Below are 24,936 nucleotides of genomic sequence, written 5' to 3'. Positions count from 1 at the left end.
GAGTCCACGGAGGTCGAGGCTGCAGTGAGCTGTGATCATGCCACTGCACCCCAGCCTGGATGACAGAATGAGACCCTGAATTTTTTTAAAAAAATTATTTTAAGGCCAGGCGCAGTGGTGCACGCCTGTAATCCTAACACTTTGGGAGGCCAAGGCGGGTGGATAACCTGAGGTCAGGAGTTTGAGACCAGCTTGACTAACATGGTGAAACCCCGTCTCTACTAAATACAAAAAATTAGCCAGGCATGATGGTACGTGCCTGTAATCCCAGCTACTTGGGAGGCTGAAGCAGGAGAATCGCTTGAACCTAGGAGGCAGAGGTTGCAGTGAGCAGAGATTGCGCCATTGCACTCCAGCTTGGGCAACAAGAGCAAAACTCTGTCTCAAAAATATATATATATTATTTTGAATGAAGACTCCTGACTTTGCCCATTGGCATAGCCTTTACTTTTCATTAAGAGGACTTCTGGTGGCTTCTATTCAGTCTTACATTCAGCTGGGCTGTGTTCTATTGCTAAAGAAAAACTAGCTAAATGTAAATAATATACTCTTTTATAATATAGCTCTGTTATAATTCTAAAATCACTGTTACCTAATATATATCAAACCTCAGAAAAAATACACATTGATGACCTCCTGAAACTCTCTATACAGTCCATCTATTCGAAGATACTCTAAAATACACCTATGAATCCTGCCAGAACATCACAAATAATCAATGTTTATACTATATAATAATGGTGTCATTGTGGAATCTTGTGATTCAAGTAGGAGATATTGAAGAATGTTAATAATAAAAGCCCTGTGAGGCCGAGCACGGTGGCTTACGCCTGTAATCCTAGCACTTTGAAAGGCCAAGGCAGGTAGATTGCTTGAGCCCAGGAGTTGGAGACCAGCCTGGGCAACATGGAGAAACCCCGTCTCTACAAACAAAATACAAAACAATTAGCCAGGTGTGGTGGTGCACACCTGTAGTACCAGCTACTCAGGAGGCTGAGGTGGGAGGATGGCTTGAGCCTGGGAGGCAGAGGTTGCAATGAGCTGAGATCGTGCCACTGGGTGTGACAGAGTCAGACCCCTGTCTGGCAAGAGAGCCTGGGCAACAGAGCCAGATCCCATCTCAAAAAAAAAAAAAACAAACAAACAAAAAACAAAGCCCTGTGAAATTTTACTGCTTACTCCAAGCATATTCCTAAAAATCACTGTTTCATACACTAGATAGTAACCACTTCATAATGTCACCAGAAATTTATCTTAATATTAGTAATAGGGTGTCTGCTGAACAATTGGTTAGGTTTTTGTTTTATAAACACTTCGAATCATTTAACTAAACAGGTTCGTTTATTTACTTGCTGCTATGAAGTTTAGAGGCAAATTTGTAGTCTCCTCTTAAGAAGTATATTGGTAAATCGGGCGTGGTGGATCATGCTTATAATCCCACCACTTTGGGAGGCTGAGGCAGGAGGATAGCTTGAGGCCAGGCGTTTGAGACTAGCCTGGTCAACATAGTGAGATCCCATCTCTACAAAACATTTTTTAAAGTTAAAAAAAATAAATTTAAAAATGTATATTGGTAACTTTTATTGGTCTCATATCTACATTTTAGGTCACCTCAAGTTGTTTTCCCTTTGCTTCATCTGTGTCAAATACTTATGCAAATAATTGAATTCTGTTTATCCTTTTAAGTTGCTTTATATCTTTTTTTGGAATGAAGTAGATTATTAGTATATTTCTCACTATAAATACATTTGTATTATGGTTTTACCTAATGAGATCTAAAACCCTAGTTAATATGAATCCGCCTCTTAGAGACAGCTAGTTTCATGTTGATGCCATGTTTCTGCATTTACAGGAGGAAAGGCTGGACCCTGTATTTGTGTTATGTACCTTCACTCTAGGAGGTGTCTTCACACTAAGAGATGGCCACTCAGCTTCTGGCATTATCACTCTGCATCTACTTTGCCAAGCTGCTTCTTTTGAAATGTCTTGTGTAGGCAGTAGTTATGAATATGCCACCCAGAAGAACATGAGATGAATAAACTTACAAATATTTTGAATAAAGCTCAATCTAACAATAGCTATTTGAATGAAAATACTGGAATCTCTTGTAATAGCTCAGAAGGTAGCTTAAGTTTTAGCAGAGGTGGTAGGATCACAACACCTTGACCAGGACAGTCCACCTCTGAGCCTCGTCTGCTATGTGGTTTCTGAGTTCTGAAGCTCAGAATGTTACATATATGGGAAGTAGAATACAATAATCTATGTAATTTCTCTGGATTCCATTCCCAGTTATCACATGCCCCAAGATTTCCAATAAATCAGAAAACCTCACATTTGCATTTTAGTATTTCCAAAGGTTTTTTATTCTTATTTAGAGACTGGGTTTCACTGTTGCCCAGGCCAGAGTGCAGGGGCTATTCACAGGTGCGATCATAGCACCCCACAGCCTTGAATACCTGGGCTCAAGCAATCCTCTTGTCTCAGCCTCCCAAGCAGCTGGGACTACAGGCACCCAGCTTCCAAGGCTGTTTTTGTTTTTAGTTTTTAAAGTTATGTATAGATAGGAAATCAAACACTTAGGAGTGAGCCCTCTCAACTCTTACTCCTCTCACATTTCCCTCTCATCTATACATAATCAGAAACCTGGGATACCCTTGATGTTGTCAAGTAAACATTTCAGATGTGATAAAAAAGGATATAGGAGCCTAAATTTTAAACTTACTAGCATAATCACGTTATCAACATAAATTAACTACTGAAAGTTAATTTGCTTAAACATGGCTGATTACAGTTTTTACCCCATCAGTCAATCTCAATAACTTCTCTTACTTCAAGTGAAGATAGTACTATCTATTATAAGAACAATTCTAAAGCTGCACTCATGAACAGTCATGTGCTTCATTTTCAATGAGTCAAGAGCCATATGGTTCTCTTTAATGAATACAACTCTGGCAACAAAATCTTGGCTCTCCCTTCCTGTTACTTGCAATAAAAAAATTTTGCATTTTCCATGGAATCTGAATTATTGACCAAAATGACTCATTCAAATTAGATATACCTAATATAAACACATTTCAGGCCTACTTTTTCAGCTTTTTGCTAGCTGAAATTTCTGACTGATACTACTAGTCATCATTATTCAGAATAACTTCTATTTTTTAATCAGTGTACTCTAGATTGTTTAGCACTCACTCTGAGCAGATTGATTACATTTTTGAGATTATTAAGTACACATAGTTACTTTCAAAGCAAGGGCTATGCAACAGATATCTACTGAAGTCAGTAGATTCCAAAGCAGTTTATCTCTGACAAGCTAAATCCTAATCCAGATGTCATATTTGAGTTCTAGAGCTACAGCTTTTCATTAATACTAGTAGAGATGTTACTGACATCTCATTTGAACATGAACATAAAAGAAAACTGCTTATGTTGGGGGTACAGAGTCTAACATATCCAAAGGGGAAGTAATCTAGAAGAAAACAGAAACAGCTACTATTTAGTGCGTCCTTACCATAAGCCAGTCACACTGCTAAGGATTCTATATGCATTATTTGTTAAGATCTCTATATGCATTTAATTCTCAGAGCAATCATTTAAAGAGTTTATTATTTAGGAGTTTACTACTATGTTGTACATGGGAATAAACTGAAGTATAAACAGGCTATGTGACTTGCCAAAAGTTAGAGAGAGAGTAACTGACAGAACTAGGATGTAAATTCAGGTCACCAACTTGAAAGCCACTGAACATCATGGATTTTCATTCAACACATATTCAAAAAAACACTATCAGTACCTTCTGGTAATAGTTATTTTTTGGTATGCTAAAAAGATATGGGGTCACGAAGAATTACTGCTTGACTTACTAACCACTTCCATACTCCTCAGATACTGAGCAGAAACAGAAATAAGTTTTTTCCTCTGAAATCTGCCTTAACCCATAGTGAGAGACCTAAGGTGAGGCTCCAACTTCTTCCAAGACATTCCCCTCCCTGCTACTGTTAACAGGAGAATATCAGCTATGTTGAAAGAAAGAATATTCACTGTCTTAAAAAAGGACATTCACTGTTTCACATATATAATAATTATCCCTATTGCTGGAACTTCATGCATTATCTTCCCTTTCCAACAACCTTCCCAATTCTAAAGGGATATCAAAATGATATCTTTTTTTGGTGAGATGTAACATTTGGAATCTCTACCACCGAATTTAAAACTCACACAGTTATTTTTGACTGTTACTCCACAACTTATACCTTCAACTACACTAACTTTGAGGACAGAATCTTTATATAAACTACCAATAGACTGGGCACAGTGGCTCATGCCTGTAATCCCAGCACTTTGGGAGGCCAAGGCAAGAGGATCGTTTGAACCTAAAAGTTCAAAACCAGCCTGGGCAACATAGTGAGACCCCATTGCTACAAAAAATTTTAAAAATTAGCTGGGTCTGGTGGTGTGCAACTGTGGTCCTAGCTACTCAGAAGGCTGAGGCACAAGTATCTCTTGAGCCCAGGAGGTAAAGGCTGTAGTTAGCCATCATCGTGCCACCGCACTCCAGACTAGGCAAAAGAGCGAGACTCTGTCTCCAAAAAAAGAAAAGAAAACACCAATGGTTGCCTACGCTATAGTCATTCCAACTTTATACCTGCTAATTGGGCCTTCCTCTTGTTTGCATGTTAAAGTGCCTAATTTCAGAGAAGGAATCATAATTGTCCTAACCAATCAGTAATCTCATTCCCTTTTGTCAGTTATCAGTCTTGGGGTGGGCATGTGACCCAATTATGGCCAGTGACACATAAGGAAGTCTAATGATAACGTTCTAGAAAACTTATCCTCCCTGATAAAAGAGCAACACAAGTAGATCCTTTCTGTGCCCTTGCCCCATCCTTACTGCTTGGCACTCTCTCCTATTGAAGACCATGAGTAAAGACATAACCAGCACTTGACGGCAATGTGGGAAGATGGAAGGAGTCAGCTCTTCCTGTATCTTTCTACTTCCTAGAGTTAATTTTCTGCCTCACATAAAGGGCCAAAGAGCTATTTAAACACAGAAAAAATAGGTATGCTATTAATTTCACCTAATGTTTCAAATTATGAATATATGTATTTTTCTTATTTATAATTTTGTCATTAAAATTAGAAAAAAAAATCTGTGATAAAGACAGCAAATGACCAATAACAGCAAAATATTGTATTTTAAACCAGTAAATATCCAAGGGAGCTAGAACTTGAAGTGTCAATATTCTGAAAAGAAGTGAAACAAAGAAAGGTAAAACCCAATAGTCTCAACCATTTTTATTCTTGAGCTATTTCCTGGTGAGAAAATGGTAAGGAAGCAGAAAGGGGTAAAAAGAGGTAAAGTATTCTGAAGTCCCTGCATTTTCCATGAAGTGGTGAAAGTACCAATGCCTAGAACTAATAAATCAAGGATACATGTAATAATCTCTAGGGTAGCCTACTGAACAAAAAATAAGAGAACATATAACAAGGTATTGAAGGTAACAGAAATAAGGGGAGAGGAAAGAACAGATGTGACAAACAGAAAACAAATAGAGGATGGTCTGAAACCAAACATATTGGTGATTATGTTAAACGCAAACAGACTATAAATCAATAAAAGACAAAAACAAATTTAAAAAACAAAACTCATATATATGCTGGGCATTGGCATATGGATAAGACAAATATTTCAATGTAACACAGTAGAAAGTCCAGAAACAGATCTACAAAAATATAGCCACTTCATACATGACAAAGATGTCATTGTAGTACATTAGAAAAAGCAAAGTTTTTTCCAACAAATGGTGCAGGGTCAACTAGTTATTCATATGGGAAAAAAATGAATCTGAACTCTTAACCCACATCATATTTAAAAAATTAACTGCAGGTAGGTAGATCTAAATGTGAATACACAAAAATAAAACTTCTAGAACAAAACAGGAGAATATCTTTGTGACCTTGAGGTATGGGAAGACTTGTTAAACAGAACACAAAAAAACACTAAGAATAAAGGAAAAGAAAAAGTTTTTTTGTTGTTGGTGGTGGTGGTGTTTGTTTGTTTTTTGAGACGGGGTTTTGCTCTGGTGCCTAGCAGGAGTGCAGTGGTGCAATCAAAGCTAATTTTTTTTCTTTTGCATTTTTATTGTAGAGACAGAGTCTCGCTTTGTTGCCCAGGTTGGTCTCAAACTCCTGGCCTCGAGCAATCCTCCTGCCTCAGCCTTCCAAAGTGCTGGGATTGCAGGCATAAGCGACTGAGACCGGCTTAGAATAAAGGAAAAGATTAGATGGATTTCATTAGAATTGATGATATCTTCACCAAAAGATTCCTTTAAGAGAGTAAAAAAACATACCACAGAATGAGAGAAGATAACTGCAATACTGTACATGTATCTGAAAAAGGATTCATAATCAGAATGCATAATGAACTCCTATAAAACAGGGAAAAGGACTGAATAGGTGCTTTAAAAGAGGCAATCTAAAAAGCCAATAAACACACAAAAAGGCATTTAAACTCATAAATCATCAAGTAAACATAAATTGAAACCAAAATGAGAGACACTGCAACCACACTAGAATAGCCAATTTTTTAAAAACTGGTATCATGTCTAGGTGAAGATGTGGAGTAACTAGAACTCTCACACATTGCTAGTAGAAATGTACATGCTATATCCACTTTGGTAGTATCTTTGAATAGGGTAATTGACAAAAAAAAAGAAATGGAAGTATCTCTGATAGTGTCTGATAATGCTGAGATATACATATTCTATGATCTAAGCATTCCATTCTGTGATATAAATCATACAGAACTGTGTACATAATGTGCACTAAAACACATGCACATGAAAATTCATAGTGGCACTGTTAGCAATAGCCAAAATCTGGAAAAAAAAAATAATGAAATGTCAATGTAGAATAACTAACTAAATTGAAGCATGTTTACACAATGGGACACTACACCAACAATGAAAATACGTTAACTATTGTTATACACAACAATATAGATGATTTCGAAACATAAGTAAAAGCCACAGACATAAAAGAGTATACAGTATGAATTCCATATATATAAAGTTCAAATACTTACAAAACTAATCTAGATAGAAATCAAAATAATATTGAAACTGAAGGTGGAACAAGGAAGGATTCTGAAACTACTGTTAATGTTTTATTTCTTGATTGAGGAGTAGTTATATAATAAATGTTCACTGTGTAGAAATTCATCAATTTCCACACTGATTTGATGACTGTACACCTCTCTGTATTACATTATATTTAAAAGCTTACCCTTAAATGTAGTAGTTTCTTTTGGGGTGATGAGAATGTTTGGAACTAGATATAAACGGTAGTTGCACAACATTGTGAATGTGCTAAATGCCACTCAATTATACACTTTACAATGGTTAAGTTTATGTTATGTAAATTTGATCTCAAATTTTTAAAGTTACTGAAAAATTCAACCTCAGTAAAATAGTGTACATGTTTATTAGCGGATATTCATGAATACAAACATTAGGCTGTCATGCTGAACTTACCAACTGCAGTGTCACCATCTAATAAATTGTCATCTTCAGATGTTTGAAAGTCCATAATAACACCTGCTCCATCTAAAAGTTCCTCATCACTACTTGCACTTGTTATACTGTTGTAGCTGTTTCTATAGTAGCCTCTATGGAACAGCTGCTCAGACTCCATTTAGCTGTCTGATTATCTGTGGGGGGAAAAAGGGGAAAAAAGTAGTTTTAACACTTTTCAAACATACAATAAAAATCATCTAGTTTAACACCACAAAAGGAAAGTTATGATCTATATGCTAAAAAAAATTAAGTATATTCACTGTAACAATTGTTACCTTTTATTAAGTCTTTTGGGATGAGGTAATAATTTTATTCTCATTATACAGTTGTAAAAAAGAATGAAGAATCTCTCCAGGTAGATCTCCAATTGTTAAATTGAAAAATGTAAAGTATATTTACATTTTTGCTTGTGTATGTATAGATTGTCTCAGGAGAGAGTTCCAAGTAAGTTGCCCACCGGGTAGGGAACAAGATGGCTGAAGTACAAGGTCTGAAAGACAGACTGCCCCTTTTGAATATTTTATCAGGTTAAGTACAACCTGATTTTAAAAATAAATGCTACAATTAAAAATTTTTAAAAAATATTTATTTCATTCTCCTTTAATCATTTTAAAATTTAAATCTTCAGAGCCCATGGTCAAACATTAGCCACTGATAAAATGGTAACAGGCAACAAACCAAAACATGTTTTCGTTGTTCTTACTCTCAATATTCTTAAATCTGTATTACTCCTAACTAGTTTGATTTTTAAATACATCCACTTACTCAATACCAAAATAAGAGTTCAACATAGGTATGGGGACATTAGTAATAGACTTTTAAGCTGCATGTGTGGGACTTGAAAGATGCAGTCATAAAAGCAGTCAAACCAGTAAGCCTTGTAAAACAAGACTTATCAGATATGGCCTAGTAAGTACACACAGAAAATGACAGATGAAGACTAAAGTAAGCACAGTTCAATTCCAGTGCTGAATTCTAGTAGTGAATTCTGATACTGAAGACTTGGAGTGTTTTAAGACAATCTCTTCTACTCAGTAAATTTTCCTTCTGCAGATGGAAAAATAATCTCAAAGAGCTTTAATAACAAAAAGGTATTTATGAAGTTTTAGAAAACTAGATTATTACTGACAATAAATATCTTTTAAAACAGATTATATAAATTTCCGAACTTAAAGATCACTTTGAAAAAGGTGAAGTTTTGAGAGCTCCTTGAGAGCATGCCTCTACTCTCCACATCTGGCATAATGACTGGCACAGTGTAAGAACAACAAATGTCAAACTATTCAATTAATGAGGTCAAAAAGAGAAATGTATTCAGTTTTCAATTTAAAAAAATCCTCTCTCCAAGAGTATTAAACTATTCTTGGAGGAATAACCCAAACTAGAAAATAAATTAAAAAAGAAAAATGTAAATACTTGCTGCTTTGCAACTTTATGAACGTTTTATAGTTATCGCTACCAAAGATGGCATATTATACTGAGGTGAGATTTGTTAGAGTATGTTAATTAAAACAATAGGAAAGTATGAAAGTAGTTGTTCACACTAAGAAATCTGCAGTTCTATAGAGGCAAACAAATTAAATATTATGTGGTTTTGAGAAAATAACCAAAAGGCTTTTAAAAATATAAACATTAATAGTTTAAGAATCATTTAATTTTGATGTACCAAAGCAGGTATGCTAACATTTTGTGAAGAACACAGACACTCTGTTTTTATTTCTTTACAGAATAGAAGGGCTTAACACATGTGGTAACATTTCAGTGATCATTAGCTAGAGGCTACATCCCACTGAGAAATCTCTCTAAAATCATTAAACCTTTTTATGTGTTAAGACTTCAATCAGCAAATTCCAATATATCTCCTCCATTTTATCCCTAAAAGTCTCTCAAAAACCATTAAGTGGTAACTGGAAATTTAACTATTTCTGTTAAAAAAAATTAATTTCATAACACCTTTGAGACACCTAGCCTGCAGATCATTCTTTATAACACGAGTATGCAACTCTGCTCCAAATAAACCAATTAAACTCAGGCCTGCATGGATTTCTATTTCTATAAATTTGATAACTTAAGATAAAAAAAAAAAACTATTGCACTTATTAACCCAGAAACCTGACTGACTGATGCAGCAGCCAGCTGCTACATATGGCTGTTGAGCCATTGAAACATGGCTGGTCCAAACTGAAATGTGCTCTAAGTGTAAAATACCTACCAGATTTCTAAGACTTAATATTTAAAAACAATGTCAAATATTTGACTAGAAATTTTATACTGATTACATGTTGAAATATTTTAGATCTATTGGGTTAAATAAAATATACTTAAAATGAATCTCACCACTTTCTTTTTACCTTTTTAATTTGGCTACTAAAAAGTTAAAAATTATCTATGTGGCTTGCATTTGCAGCACTAACACTTTTATTGAACATCACTGCTATAAAATATTCAAATTTCCATAGTAGCATAAAGGACATAGAAGAAAATCTGAACACTAGTGTTAAATATTTTCAGGTTCTAACCCCAATTTCCAGGCTTGGGTACAAAAGGCCATTTAGACTCTAACACAGCAGCTGAAATTTTACTTATTTAAAAAAAAAATGCAAAGTCACCTTTTCTATTTTAATCGCCAAAAAATATAATCATTTCAAAACACTGTAATAGATACACAGTAGCTTGTAAATATATTCTTACAAAATTATAAAAATTAGAGATAAGCTGGGTGTGGTGGTGCATGCCTGTAGTTCCAGCACTTTAGGAGGCCGAGGCAGGTGGATCGCTTGAGGTCAAGAGCTCAAGACCTGCCTGGCCAAGATGGTGAACCCATCTCTATTAAAAATAAAAAATTAGCTCGGCATGGTGGCAGCCGCCTGTAACCCCAGCTCCCAAGGAAGCTGAGGCATGAAAATCGCTTGAGCCAGAGAGGCGGCGGTTGCAGTGAGCTGAGATTATGCCACTGCACTCCAGCCTGGGCAACAGAGTGAGACTCTGTCTCAAACAAAACAATAATAATAATAATTAGAGATCAACTATGAAAACTGCCAGGAATAAGGCCTCATTTACCTAATAAATTTCTATATTATCTATGTGCAATTATTTTGCTTCCTTTGAATCTGATGACACTGCAGCCAGCACATTTTTTTTCCAAAAAGTAAGTTTGATCATAATCTCTCTCCATTCCATGTTAACATCTCTTACACCTCTTAATCATTTCCTTCTACCCTTAAGAAACAAACTCTTTAATATAACAGAAAAAGTTATATGCAGCCCAACCCCTGCTAGTTCCCCAACTTCTTTTTTTTTTTTTGAGAAGGAGTCTCGCCCTGTCACCCAGGCTGGAGTGCAGTGGTGCGATCTCGGCTCACTGCAAACTCCGCCTCCTGGGTTCACGCCATTCTCCTGCCTCAGCCTCCCGAGTAGCTGGGACTACAGGCACCCACCACCGCGCCTGGCTAATTTTTTGTATTTTTAGTAGAGACAGGGTTTCACCATGGTCTCGATCTCCTGACCTCGTGATCCGCCCGCCTCAGACTCCCAAAGTGCTGGGATTACAGGTGTGAGCCACTGCGCCCGGCCCCAGCTTCTTTTAATAATAGCCATTCTGACTGGTGTGAGATGGTGTCTCATTGTGGTTTTGATTTCCATTTCTCTAATGATTAGTGATGTTGAGCATTTTTTCATATGCTTGTTGGTCAGTTGCATATCTTACTTTGAGAAGTATGTACTTCCCGAAGTACTCTAGACTCACTGATCTTTCAATCTCTCAGTCCTACCAAGCTCTTTCCTGACTCCTGCCCCAAGGCCTTTGTTGTTTCCTCTGCCTGGATCATACCCTTTCCTCTTCACCAACTCACTCTCTTAATATTTTGTTGAAGACGCTTACATCTATGTTCATCAGGGATATTGACCTGTAGTTTTCCTTTTTCATTGTGTCTTTGCCAGGTTTTGGTATTGGGGTGAAGCTGGAATGAGTTAAGGAGGAGTCCCTCTTCATTTTTTGGAGTCGTTTCAGTAGAATTGGTACCAGCTTTCTTTGTACATCTGATAGAATTCAGCTACGAATACATCTGGTCCAGGGCTTTTCTGGTTGGTAGGTTTTTTATTACCAATTCCATTTTGGAACTCGATATTGGTCTGTTCAGGATTTCAATTTCATCCTGATTTAATCTTGGGAGGTTGTTTGTTTCCAGAAGTTATCCATTTCCTCTAAATTTTCTAGTTCGTGTTTACAGAGGTGTTCATAATAGTCTCTGGGGATCTTTTGTATTTCCATGGGATTGGTTGTAATGTCACCTTTGTTGTTTCTGACTGTGTGGTGATTTGGATCTTCTCTCTTTCTCTTTATTAATCTAGCTAACATCGGACAAAGGTCTAATATCTGCAATCTACAAGAAGCAAACAATTCAACAAGCAAAAAACAAACAACATCATTAAAAAGTGGGCAAGGACGGCCGGGCGTGGTGGCTCACGCCTGTAACCCCAGCACTTTGGGAGGCCAAGGCGGGCGGACCACGAGGTCAGGAGACTGAGACCATCGTGGCTAACATGGTGAAACCCCGTCTCTACTAAAAATACAAAAAAATTAGCCAGGCGTGGTGGCAGGCGCCTGTAGTCCCAGCTACTTGGGAGGCTGGGGCAGGAGAATGGTGTGAACCCAGGAGGCGGAGCTTGCAGTGAGCCAAGATTGCGGCCACTGCACTCCAGCCTGGGCACTCTGTCTCAAACAAACAAACAACAAAAAGTGGGCAAGGACATGAACAGATACTTCTCAAAGTAAGATATACCACTGGCCAACAAGCAGATGAAAAAATGTTCAACATCACTAATAATTAGAGAAATGGAAATCAAAACCACAATGAGACACCATCTCACACCAGTCAGAATGGTTATTATTAAAAAGCTAAAAAACAACAGATGCTGGCAAGGCTATAGAATGCTTATACCATGTCAGTGGGAATGTAAATTAGCTCAGCCCCCGTGGAAAGCAGTTTGGAGATTTATCAAAGAACTTAAAACAGAAATACCATTTGACCCAGCAATGCCATTACTGGGTATACACCCAAAAGAAAATAAATTGTTCTACATAAAAGACACATGTGCTTATATGTTCATCACAGCACTACTCACAACAGCAAAAACATAGAATCAACCTAGGTGCTCATCAACAGTGGACTGGATAAAGAAAATATGGTACAGGCCGGGTGCGGTGGCTCACGCCTTTAATCCCAGCACTTTGGGAGGCCGAGGCGGGCGGATCACCTGAGGTCAGGAGTTCAAGACCAACCTGGCCAACATGGTAAAACCCTGTCTGTACTAAAAAAAATACAAAAATTAGCTGGGTGTGATGGCAGGTGCCTGTAATTCCAGCTAAGCTACTCGGGAGGCTGAGGCAGGAGAATTGCTTGAACCCGGAAGGCAGAGTTTGCAGTGAGCAGAGATCATGCCACTGCACTCCAGCCTGGGTGACAGAACAAGACTGTCTCAAAAAAAAGAAAAGAAAAGAAAACATGGTACATATACACCATGGAACACTACACAGCCATAAAAAGAATAAAATCAAGTCCTTTGCAGCAACGGGGATGCTGCTGGAGACCATTATCCTAAGTGAATTAACACAGTAACAGAAAACCAAATACTGCATGTTCTCATTTTAAGTGGGAGCTAAACATCGGGTACTCACAGACATACTGATGGCAACAATAGTCACTGAGGACTACTAGAGCGGGAAATGTAGGGAAGGAAGCAAGGGCTGAAGAACTGTTGGGTACTATACCCACTTCCTGGGTAATGGGTACAACTATACCCCAAACCTCAGCATCATGCTATATACCCATGTAATAAACCTGCACATCTAAAATAAAAGTTGAAATTATAAAAATAAAAAAATTAACTCTCCTATTCATTTTTCAACTCTTATATCAAGTATCCCTTTATTTAACAAACTCTTAACCAGAGCTTACTATATGCTAGGCAATATCTTAAGCCCTTTACAAATTCATTCATATAATATTCATATTAAATATATGACAACCTTAAAGTATAGGTGCTATTATTATCCCCACTAAAAATGAGGAATTGAGGCACAAAGCATGTAAATAACTCGCCCAAAGTCATGCAGTTATTAAGGAAAGCTTCCCTGACCCACTTACTATCTGGATCAAATTTTCTCATTATTAGTTCTTATCGCTCTCTTTTACAGCACTTACCACAGGTGAATATTAAATTTATTTCTATGATTATTTAATATCTGTCTGCCATTGTAGAACGTGTTATGTCTCACACTCAATTTTTGCTCAACACTGCATACTGAATGGTTAGCAAAACATGTCACATTAGACCAGGGGCAGTGGCTCACAGCTGTAATCCCAGCACTTTGAGAGGCCCAGGAGGGCAGATCACCTGAGGTCAGGAGTTCAAGACCAGCATGGCCAACATGGTGAAACCCCGTCTCTACTAAAAATACAAAAATTAGCTGGGCGTGGTGGTGCGTGCCTGTAATCCCAGCTACTCAGGAGGCTGAGGCAGAAGAATCACTTCAGCCCAGGAGGCAGAGGTTGCAGTGAGCTGAGGTCACACCACTCACTGCACTCCAACCTGGGCAACTGAGCAAGATCCGCCTCAAAAAAAAAAATGTGTCACAGTAGGTGTTCAGTTTTTTTCAATTAAATTTTTATTTTGAGATAACTGTGGTTCCACATGTAGTTACAATAAATAATACAGAAAAAAATCCTGTATATCCTCTACCCAGTTTCCATTAATGGGAACATCTCACAAAACTATAGTACAATATCACAATCAAGATACTGATATTGATACAGTCAAGATACAGAATATTCCATCACCACAGGTATCTCTCATGTTGCCGTTTTATAGCCATCCCTCCTTAACCCCTAGCAACCCATAGTCTGTTTTCTACTTCAATAATTTTGCCAATTCAAGAATGTTATATAAATGATATGATACGGGGATTAACTCTTTGTTCTCAGCACAATTCTCTGGAGATTCATCCAGGGTGTTACATGTGTCAATAGTTCCTTCCTTTTTATCATAGCAGTCTATGATAACAGATATGCCACAGTTTGTTCAGTTTGTTTAACCATTCACCCACTGAAGAACATCTGGCTTGTTTCTACGTTTTGGTGACTATGAATAAAGCTGCTACAAACATGCAGGTACAGGTTTTTGTAATAGCCTTCATTTCTTTGGGCTAAATGTCAAAGAGTACAATAGTTGGGTCACACAGCAGTCACGTATTTGGTTTTTAAAGAAACTGCCAAATTGTTTTCCAGAGTGGCTGTACCATTGTACATTTCTACCAACAATGTATGAGTGATCCAGTTTCTTGACATCGTTGCCAGCAGTTGGTGTTGTCACTATTTCTTCTTTTAGCTATTCTGATAGATGCACAGTAGTATCTTGTTGCTTTAATTTGCATCTCCCTAATGGGTAATGATGTTGAACACTTTCTATGTGCTCATTTGCTATATGTGTAATCCTCTTCAGTGAAATGACTATGTCTTTTGTCCATTTTCTAACTGGACTGCTTTCATACTGTTGAGTTTTAAGAGTTCTTTATATATTACCGATACTAGTTATTTGTCAGTGTGTTGTCTGCAAATATTTTCTCCCCTCTGTAGTTTATCTTTTCATCTTTTTAACAGGGTCTATAACAGAGCAAAAATATTTAATTTTGATGAAGTTTAACTTATCAATTTTTCCTTTAAGGAGTATTCTTTTGATGGCAAGTCAAAGAAACATATGCCTAACCCTACCTCCCCAAAATTTTCTTCTATTTTTCCATAAAGTTTTATAGTTTAATATTTTTATATTTCAGTCTGTGATCCATTTTAATTTGTGTATGCATAGGGTATGAGACATAGGTTGAGGTTCCTTTATTGCGGGGGGCAGATGGGACAGTGTAATGGATGTCTAACTGTTCCAGTACCAACTGTTGAAAAGTTATCTACCTCCGTTGAATTGTTTTGTGCTTTTTACAAAAACTAGGCATATTTATGTGGATCTATTTCAGAGTTCCCTGTTCTGTTCCACTGATCTGTGTCTATATCTACCATACCATACTACACAGTCTTGATTACTGTAACTACATAATAAGTCTTGAGATTGGGTAGATTAATTTTTCACACCTTATTCTTATTTTTTCATTGCCTTTTCATGTAAATTTTAGAATAATCTTGTCCATATCTAAAAAAAACTTGTTGGGTTAATTATATTGTATGAATAAATAACAAGTGTATAAGAAATAAATTGTACATGTCTTCCTTGATGTTGTAAAAGAGCTAAAATTCAACAAGACCTAAACTAAATAAATAAATATTTGCCCCAAAAGTGCTTGCCCTCCTATTTTTCCTATCTCAGTTTATAGGATCACCATTTATCTAGTATCCAAAGCTAGTTTCCAGAGTCATTTATTCATTTATTTGATAATTATTTACTGCACACTTAGCATGTACCAGGCACAAAGCCAGGTTCTAGGGTAATGAATAAGATATGATTCCTGTTCCTAAGGCAGTGAAGGTGACTGACATAAACAAATAATGACAGTATGGTATGATACACATCACAGGAGAGGTATATACAATGCATTTGATAAACCTGAGAAAAGTAAGCAAGCTGGCTGGCAAAGAATCTGTGAGCACTTAATAGAGGGAATGTTTTAGCAAAATATTGAAAAATTAGGATAAATTAATTGGGCTATGAGGTAAAAAGTCAATACAGGCACACACACAAAAAAAGTACGTGCAGCTGCACAAAAGCATCATAGTAAAACCTGCTTGGGTAGCTTATGTAAGAGGTAAAGGACCAGAGAGTAGCTACAGAGGTGGACATAGGCCAGATCACGAAGGGGAGGGGCTCATGTGTCACGCTAAGAAACTTACATACTCATCTATATACGGGGGAAACCATGAAGAACTTTAGAGAAATCACATGATCAGACACGAATTTTAGCAAGCCAACACTAGCAGCAGTGTGAAACACAGATAAGAAGGATAAAAGACTGAAGGACTACAGATAGAGGAGCTGGAGACGAGACTAGACATCTGAACAATTCTAAACATAAGATAGGGCATAACTGAACTAAGAGTGACATGATATACATTGGTTTTCATCCATGGTTCCTGGTTTATAAGTCCCACAGCTCTTATTACATTCTTTTTCAATATTAAATTTAATTTTATATAAGTAGAGACAGGATTTCACTATGTTGGCCAGGCTGGTCTCGAATTTCTGGCCTCAAGTGATGCACCCGCCTCGGCCTCCAAAAGTGATGGGATTACAGAGGTAAGCCACTGTGCCTGGCCTTACTACAGTCTTTTGTATAATGCTGGGGCACATTAAACCTCAGAAAACAGAATCTCTTCTCTTGCTGACCTTTTCCTGCCCTCCTTTCCACCAACCCAAGGTAGAACTCTAATCTTCCACAGCCTGTCTGACTGTGGGTCATAAGACCTTCACTTTAGAAGGGAGCTTGCCCCAGACCCTGGAAGAAGGAATGCTGCAGAGAGGCAGAAGAATCTGGACAGGCCTTGCTGGGTTTCCCCACTAGGTCTATTAGTGCTGTTAGGTCATACCCTTTTTGTCCAATCACATTTCTACACAGTTGTTGACTGTGCCTATGTAATGAAGCCTCCATAAAAACCCAAAAGGAGTGGATTCAGAGAGCTTCTGGATAGCTGAACATTGGAGGCTCCTGGAAGGTGGCGCACCAAGGGAAGGCATGGAAGCTCCATGCTCTTTCCCCTATCTCCCCCTATGCATCTGTTCATCTGTATCCTTTGAATATCCTTTATAATAAACCAGTAAGTGTTTCTCTGAGTTCTATGAGCTGCTCTAGCACATTAATTGAACCCAAGGACGTAAGGAGTTGGGGGGTCATGGAATCCCTGATTTATAGCCAGTGTTATCAGAAGCACAGGCAAAATCAAAATAACCTGGGGCTTGTGATTAGCATTGGAAGTGGGGGAAGTCTTTTGGGAACTGCCCTCAACCTGTGGTGTCTGACACTACCTCCAAGTACACAGTATTGGAACTGGGGGGCACCCAGTTGATATCTGCTGCAGAACTGACTGGTTGGTTGCTGTGGAGGGGAGAAACCTCCAAGCATCTGGTCACAGAACTCTTCTGTGTGAATTGTTGTTGTGTTGAGTGAGAGAATAAAAAAATACTTCGGCTGTGATTTTACTCTGCTCACTAAGACACATCAATATTGAGAAGCAGAGAGAGTTTGAAGAAATATTTAAGAGGACCTGGTAATTAATAAGATATAGGGAATGGTAAAGAAGAATCTAAGATACCCACTAAGGTTCCATCTTGATTAACTGAAAACAGTTGGCAGAAACAAATTTCAGTCTCCTGCAACTCACAGAACTCAAGACCACCGTGTTCTTTCTAACTTTAGGATTATACATCGAGGCTTTAGTTTCTATTCCAGGTCAGACTATGAAGAAGGTTACCTCCATTACACTGACCTGAGCCCCAAAACTGCAAACACTAAGCAATATGCCACCAGAATTTGGGAGCAAAAATAGGAAAACCATGGAAATGGGTGGCGAAAGGATCCACAGCCTGAGATATGCACACTAATTTTTCATTGTTCCCAACAAAGTTTTGTCTCTCCCATAAAGGAGACTGACTGGGTACAGTTGAGAACCACATCTAATTCCCAAAGGTGTGTCAGTCAACTCTTTAACTGTTAAGCTAAAAAGAAAAGTAGATATAAACTGGGTGAAAGAAGAAAAAGATTGTCAATGTCAGCAACTAGAGAGATGGAACAAAAGTCTCAAGAGCAACGATGGCAGAGAGGTGAAAATCTGAGCTAGCCATTTGTATATAAGGAGCATTTTCATATAAATATTGTAAAAACTGTGCTAAGTACTAGTCACAGATTGAAATGTGAAAAGAGGCCGGGCACGGTGGCTCACGCCTGTAATTTCAGCACTTTGGGAGGCCGAAGTGGGCGGATCACCTAGGTCAGGAGTTCAAGACCAGCCTGGCCAATATGGGGAAACCCCATCTCTAATAAAAGTACAAAAATTAGCCAGGCGTGGTGGCGGGCGCCTGCAATCCCAGCTACTCAGGAGGCTGAGGCAGAAGAATAGCTTGAACCCGGGAGGCAGAGGTTGCAGTTAGCTGAAATCATGCCACTGCACTCTAGCCTGGGCAACAAGAACAAGACTCCGCCTCAAACAAAAGAAAAAAAAATGTGAAAAGGAATTTCAACATAACTTATTCATTTACTAACGTTTATAGAATAGCTAACAATGTACCAGAAATTATAATAAATATGAGCACAGTTTTTATTGTATTAATGCCATTATATTTGTATAGGCCCTACAGCTTTCAGTAGACTTCAGCATAAATTACATTATACATTTTCCTCAAGAGGGATGCTGTAATAGCTTTCTAAAAATTAGTACATATTCCAGCCCAGTGCAGTGGCTCATGCCTGTAATCCCAACACTTTGGGATGCTGAGGTGGGCAGATCACATGAGGTCAGGAGTTCGAGACCAGTCTGGCCAACAGGGTGAAACCCTGTCCCTACTAAAAATACAAAAACTGGCTGGGCACAGTGGCTTATGCCTGTAATCCCAGCACTTTGGGTGGCCAAGGCGGGTGGATCACCTGAGGTCAGGAGTTCAAGACCAGCCTGGCCAACATGGTAAAACCTTGTCTCTGCTAAAAAGACAAAAATTAGCCAGGAGTGGTGGCGCGCACTTGTAATCCCAGCTACTCCAGAGGCTGAGGCACGAGAATCGCTTGAACCCAGGAGGCAGAGGTTGCAGTGAGCAGAGATTGTACCACTACACTCCAGCTGGGGTAACAGAACAAGACTCTATCTCAAAAAAAAAGTCACTACTATACCTCAGGAATTAGTGTGTTCTACTGATTACATTAGCACTGGGCAAGGTTCAATTTAAATCAAGTTCTCCAAGTACCCAAAGTAAAATCAACATATCTAATCTTTGCTATACTGACCTAATTTTAAACTGATTTTATAGGATTACTTTTCTTTCTTCCAATACAGTGATTCATCTTCTGCATTTAAGGTAGATATTAGAGATATCTAAAAGGATCTATGATACATTAGGGTCACTGATTTCTATCAGAAAAGTAGGTAAAATTATGAGTATTATTTCATTTTGGAAATATAAACAATTAAAAAATGCAAACATTGTGTTCTATGTAGAGATGCATTTGAGCAAATTATTAAACCCACCTACTTCCATGAACCATATGAAGTATCACAATAAAAGACACATAACACAGTAAGACTTACTTTTTAAAAAGGGCAAAAGAGCAAGATTAGATGGAGAAAAGGCTGAAAGTGTTTAATTAGACCCATAGGGTTATTAAAACAGAAGGAATTTATTTTAATACAAATTGTCAACACATACAAGATATGACAATAATAGAACTAATTTCTCTCAAAATAATATTACTTGATAGTTTATCCTTACTGTTCATTCAGTTACCTGCATGTCCAAATTCTTGTGCCTTATTTTTCTTCAAAAAAGCAATAAATGAATAATTTGCTGAAGGAAATAGCTCTCTGAAGAAAATGACTTAGACTTACAAAATCTTTTAGTGTCATTCAAAAGTTAAACGCTACTATTCACAATAGTCAAGATATGGAAACAACCTAAGTGTCCATCAAGGGATGAATGGATAAAGAAAATGTGGTATATATACAGAATGGAATACTATACAGCCTTTAAAAGGAAGAAAAGTATGTCATTTTCAAAAACATGGATTAACCTGGAGGACATTATGCTAAGTGAAATAAATAAGACACAAAAAAACAAATACTGCATGATCTCACATATGTGTAAAGTCTAAAAAAAAAAAAGTCAAACTCAGGGAGGCAGAGCAGAATGGTGGCCTACAAAGTCTAGGGAGAGGGAGGAAAAAGGAAAGGAGAGAGGTTAGTCAAAGAATACAAAGTTTCAATCAGAGGAATAAGTTTTAGAGATCTATTGCATAGCATGGTGACTATAATTATTAATAACGTACTATATACCTCAAAATTGCTAAAAGTTAATTTTAAACGTTCCTACCACAAACAAATGGCAAGTAGGTGATATGATGGATATGTTAATTTGCTTGATTTAACCTTTCTACAATATATACATTCATCAAAACATCACACTGAACCCCATAAATACATACAATGATTATTTGTCAATTAAAAATAAATAAAAACAGACAAAGAAAACCAAATTCCTCAGGGGCAGCGGGTATAAATGCTAGAGGATTTCAAGAGGACAACGCAATAAACACACATACAAATATAACGCTCAGATTATAACAAGGAAGAAAGATAAAACAATAAACCAACAAAAAGTTGCTGTGGAAGACAGAAACTTTGAAAACTAAATAGTCTTCATGATTTTAAAAGATAGAAACTGTTCAATTATTTCTCACAAGTAATAGCAAGAAATATATTTATTTAACTTGGTTCCAGTCAAAGCTGCAGATCAAATCTCTCTGGATTTCAACAATGAAAGTGAGGCAGGGGGTTCAATCTCCATTTTAAACTTCACTGAAGATTTATCTTTAAGAACCAAAATGAATCACAGCTATAATGTTTATGTACAGATGTGAATGTGCATATTTAAAAAATTAAAATGTTTATTAGAGTAGTAAGATTATGAGTATTCCTTTTAAAAACACTGTTTCCCAGACTCTGTTAAATTTTACATTGCTTTTATAATTGAACCCACAAGCCATGTCTCTCCTTGTTTTTCTCTAGCATTTTGACTATTCGAAACTACAGTATGGTGCAGCAGAGAGCAGGAGCTCTGAAATCATACTCCCAGGCTTCAGTCTCAGTTCTGAGAGTTACTGTAGGGGAAGTTAGTTAAATTTTCTGTGCCTCAGTTTCTACGAATGTAAAATGGGATTAGTGAAAGTATCTACTTCGTGGGGTTGGTGTGAAAATTGAGATAATTCACAAAAATTACTTGGAAAAGAGCCTGAAAACATAAAATGCATTCAATAAATATTAACACTTATTATAAAATATTATACATTTTAGATCCCTGCTGACAAGTTTGACTACCAAACTAAGTTGGAAGTTCTACAAAGCAGTGATAGTGGCCAAACCCCACAGCATACTGCTTTGATATAGGACCCACCACAGAGATCAAATCTGGCTTCCTGAGCCGTCTGAAAATTATGACCAACATGTCACAACAGGAAATGGAAAGTCTACCACTAATATGACCTGGAAAATAGCCAATTTACTAACACAAACCCACACCACCAACAAATCTGTTCCCCCGAACCACATCTATCCACAAGTAGTTTAAATATTTACATTCTTAATGAGCTATGTATGATTGACAACACATCCTAAAGCACAATTTCCAAGTAAAAATGTAGGTACTATACATTCACATTGACTTCTTAAAATAATTTGACTCATCATTCAAGCAAAGCAGCAAAGTTTTCGAGGTGCTGAGGGGAGTAAGGGGTGGGAAGGGTATGCAATCTGTGATGAATTCTGCCAACAGTGGCTGTCTGTATTAACCAGAGGCCATATACACATATTCAAGTTGAGAAAATATCTGTAGGCCACACACATGGTTTTTAAAGCCATATTTTAGAACAAGACACTGAGTAGCAGCAGCACCTTTTAAGATGAAAGTCAACAATATATACATAAGCACTTTAACTCCCATATGTACTCTTGAACTGAACAAATATTATTTTGTAGTGACTCACAAAGGGACGTAGTTATTTCCATACCGATCTCATAAAAAAAATCGTCTAAATTAACTCTTAAAAGATGAAAGTAAAAGCATTTCTGGAAAGATTCAACAATTATACAAGCCACAATGATGCTGCAGTAACTGAACTGCACAGCTCCAAAAGTTTACGTTTGTAGAACTGAACTTTTGAATTATATATCTATGTAAAAGGTATGGTCGCTGTTGATTCAATTCCATGAACAGGAATTTCTTTCTAAAGGAAACAGAAATCTCAGTTTCTAATATGCACAATGCATATGTAATTATCTTCTATGTGCTCCGCAGTTTTAAAATGCCATACAAAGCATACCACATGCAAAGTTAATTTCTGAGATTCTAAGGCAGTTTCTGGTCAAGTTTAAGATCAAACCACAAATATATATACACACAAAATATTTTACATACACATATATCTAAAGATAGAAAAACTGAATATTATTTTTAAATTGGGGAATATTTAGCGAAAGTAAAACCCACTCCTCTAAGTTTAAAGTTAATCTTCTCCTGGAACCCACTTCCATTTTATTCAGAGGTCCTTCGACGGTTCCTGAAGCAGATGTGTGAAATTTTAAAGAATGTCTGAGGGTATATACCTAATCAGGATGGGTTTCCATCCCAATTCGTGATGTACCTTTCAACATTATGTAGGTACATTATAAGAGAAACCAAGATGAGGGCTGTGGCCTCACAGTTGACCCAAAATCTGTGAACAGGAGAGCTGACGACTCTTCGCTCATACAATGCAACTCACCTCGCAGCTCAGAGACATAGCAAAATCGGTGGCTGTTTTTTGCGCTGCCTTTGGATTCTGCATCTGTTTCAAACCTAGAACCTAGCTACCCTGGGAGCTCCACCGAAGAAAGCCTGACACAACGAAAACTATCGCGATTTAAAAGATACCTGACGTTTTCTACTGCAGAGGTTACGGAAATTTTGCCCGGTGGGACTTTTATTGTCTTCCTTCAAACACGGGAGCAACATGAAGTTATATCCTCTCGCTCTGGAAATCTCTAGAGTCAACCTGCTTCTGCCCAAAATTAAAAATAAAAATCTCCAACCTCACTTCCCCCTTAAGGCTAAAACTGAATCCATGCTCTAACTCGGGAATAAAGTAGGATGGCTTTCAACCCACCACACCCTCCTTGCTCATTATTCCGGGTCGCGGGCGAACTAGAACACTGGAAAAGGGGCTGCAGGTTCCGGACCGGACCGGCCCTGACCCACGGAAGGGGAAGAGAAGCTGCAGGAGTCAGGAGCCCGACAGGTACGTCCCCAGCGTCGACGCGTGACGTCACTACGTTGACGTGAACGGCCGTTCAGCGTCTGGCCGTCCCAACACCTCCTCCTCCGGCCACTCGCTGAGCCGCGTCGGCGCCTATTGGGCGGCGTGGGAACGGTGGGCGGGCCGGGACTGGGTCTGGAGGAGGAGGAGCGGTGCGAGGTGCCTGGCTCTGAGGGCCGCCGGGGCTGTGAAGCCTGTCATTAGCGATTAGCTCACGTCAGTCACTCACGCATCCCTGTTTGCCCTGCCGCTGACCTCGCGCGAGGCGGCCACCTTGTGGGAGATGTTTTCGTGAGGCAACAGACGCTGGCCGTTCCCAGCGTCACGCAGAGTTCGGATCCACTCTAGCGAGAGACCACAGCGTCCGGGAGCAGCTTGTGAAACTCTGGCGAGCGTCAGCCTTGAAAATAAAAAGTATTGGCAGCCGTCGACGAGCACAGGTTCCTAAAACTTAGATCGAAGAGAAGTGCCAGCCTTCGAAAATAAACCAGCACCAAAAGCCCCCTGTGCTTGTAGGTGACGTGCGGGCCGGGAGTGCAGTGGTGTCACCTCGCCTTGTATGTCATCGCCGGTTGTGTGCCTAACATACATACAAAAAGGATAACTCGAATTTAGCCATCACGCATTTTCAAAAATATTGTTTGGAAACTGAATGTTTGGAGAAAAGATATAATCTGGGGTTTCTACACGGTCTGAATTGGGTTCATTTCCGTTTAGGAAACATTTATTGAGCTCCCAGCGTGGGTCACAGAATTCAGTAAACCTGATCCGTGTTCAAGGTACTATATTCCGATGCAGGGGCAGGGCGATGCAGTGGAAGAATGGTGGCCACCGCAGTAGCATGCTAATAGCCTGGTGAGCAGGTACAGGTTTTGCATTTCTTTGGCGAGATCACTTTTGAGTGTCACCACTGGGTGGCAGAATTAAGACCCGTGAACGTATACTATCTCCTGTATATTTAGTATGTTATGAATATATACTGATTAATGAATATTAAGTGCGTGTTGTATATTTTGTGCCTCATGGATATTAAATACGACCTGGTCTTGCCAGCCTTTTCTATTTTTACATATACGTGCTCTACCGACTGTTTTGCAGGCTAGGAACACGTGAGTTTTGTTCTTCTATTTCTTCTAGGGCAGAATTGAATATTCTCAAAGACAGTTCTGGGCTTCAGAGCTGGTATAGTGCCCATGGTGGTGATCACAGTGCAGTCAAGCTTCTTAGGACCTCTTTCATTACTTTTATCAAGGTAGAGTTTGTAGAACTATGGAAATACCCAAGCACGATTTTCTCTTACCTGGGACACTGTTG

General features: G+C 38.2%; 1 protein-coding gene across 2 annotated transcripts in view; it reads right to left on the bottom strand.

The window, feature by feature from the left end:
* CLCN3 (chloride voltage-gated channel 3) overlaps nt 1-24,671 on the bottom strand; it is a 108,814-nt gene extending 84,143 nt beyond the window's left edge. For both annotated transcript variants that reach the window (XM_054485178.2, XM_054485180.2), the window contains exons 1-2: nt 23,092-24,671; nt 7,533-7,708 (exon numbers count right to left, since the gene is read on the bottom strand). In XM_054485178.2, coding sequence (XP_054341153.1) covers nt 7,533-7,692 — 160 coding nt within the window. In that variant the 5' untranslated portion in view covers nt 7,693-7,708; nt 23,092-24,671. The remainder of the gene's footprint in view (nt 1-7,532; nt 7,709-23,091) is intronic.
* Between the last annotated feature and the right edge of the window lie 265 nt (nt 24,672-24,936).

The sequence above is a fragment of the Pongo pygmaeus genome, chromosome 3 (genome assembly GCF_028885625.2).
Source record: "Pongo pygmaeus isolate AG05252 chromosome 3, NHGRI_mPonPyg2-v2.0_pri, whole genome shotgun sequence".
Lineage (NCBI taxonomy): Eukaryota > Metazoa > Chordata > Mammalia > Primates > Hominidae > Pongo > Pongo pygmaeus.
The sequence above is the reverse complement of the archived record's forward strand: the minus strand, read 5'-3'. Positions and strand labels throughout refer to the sequence as shown.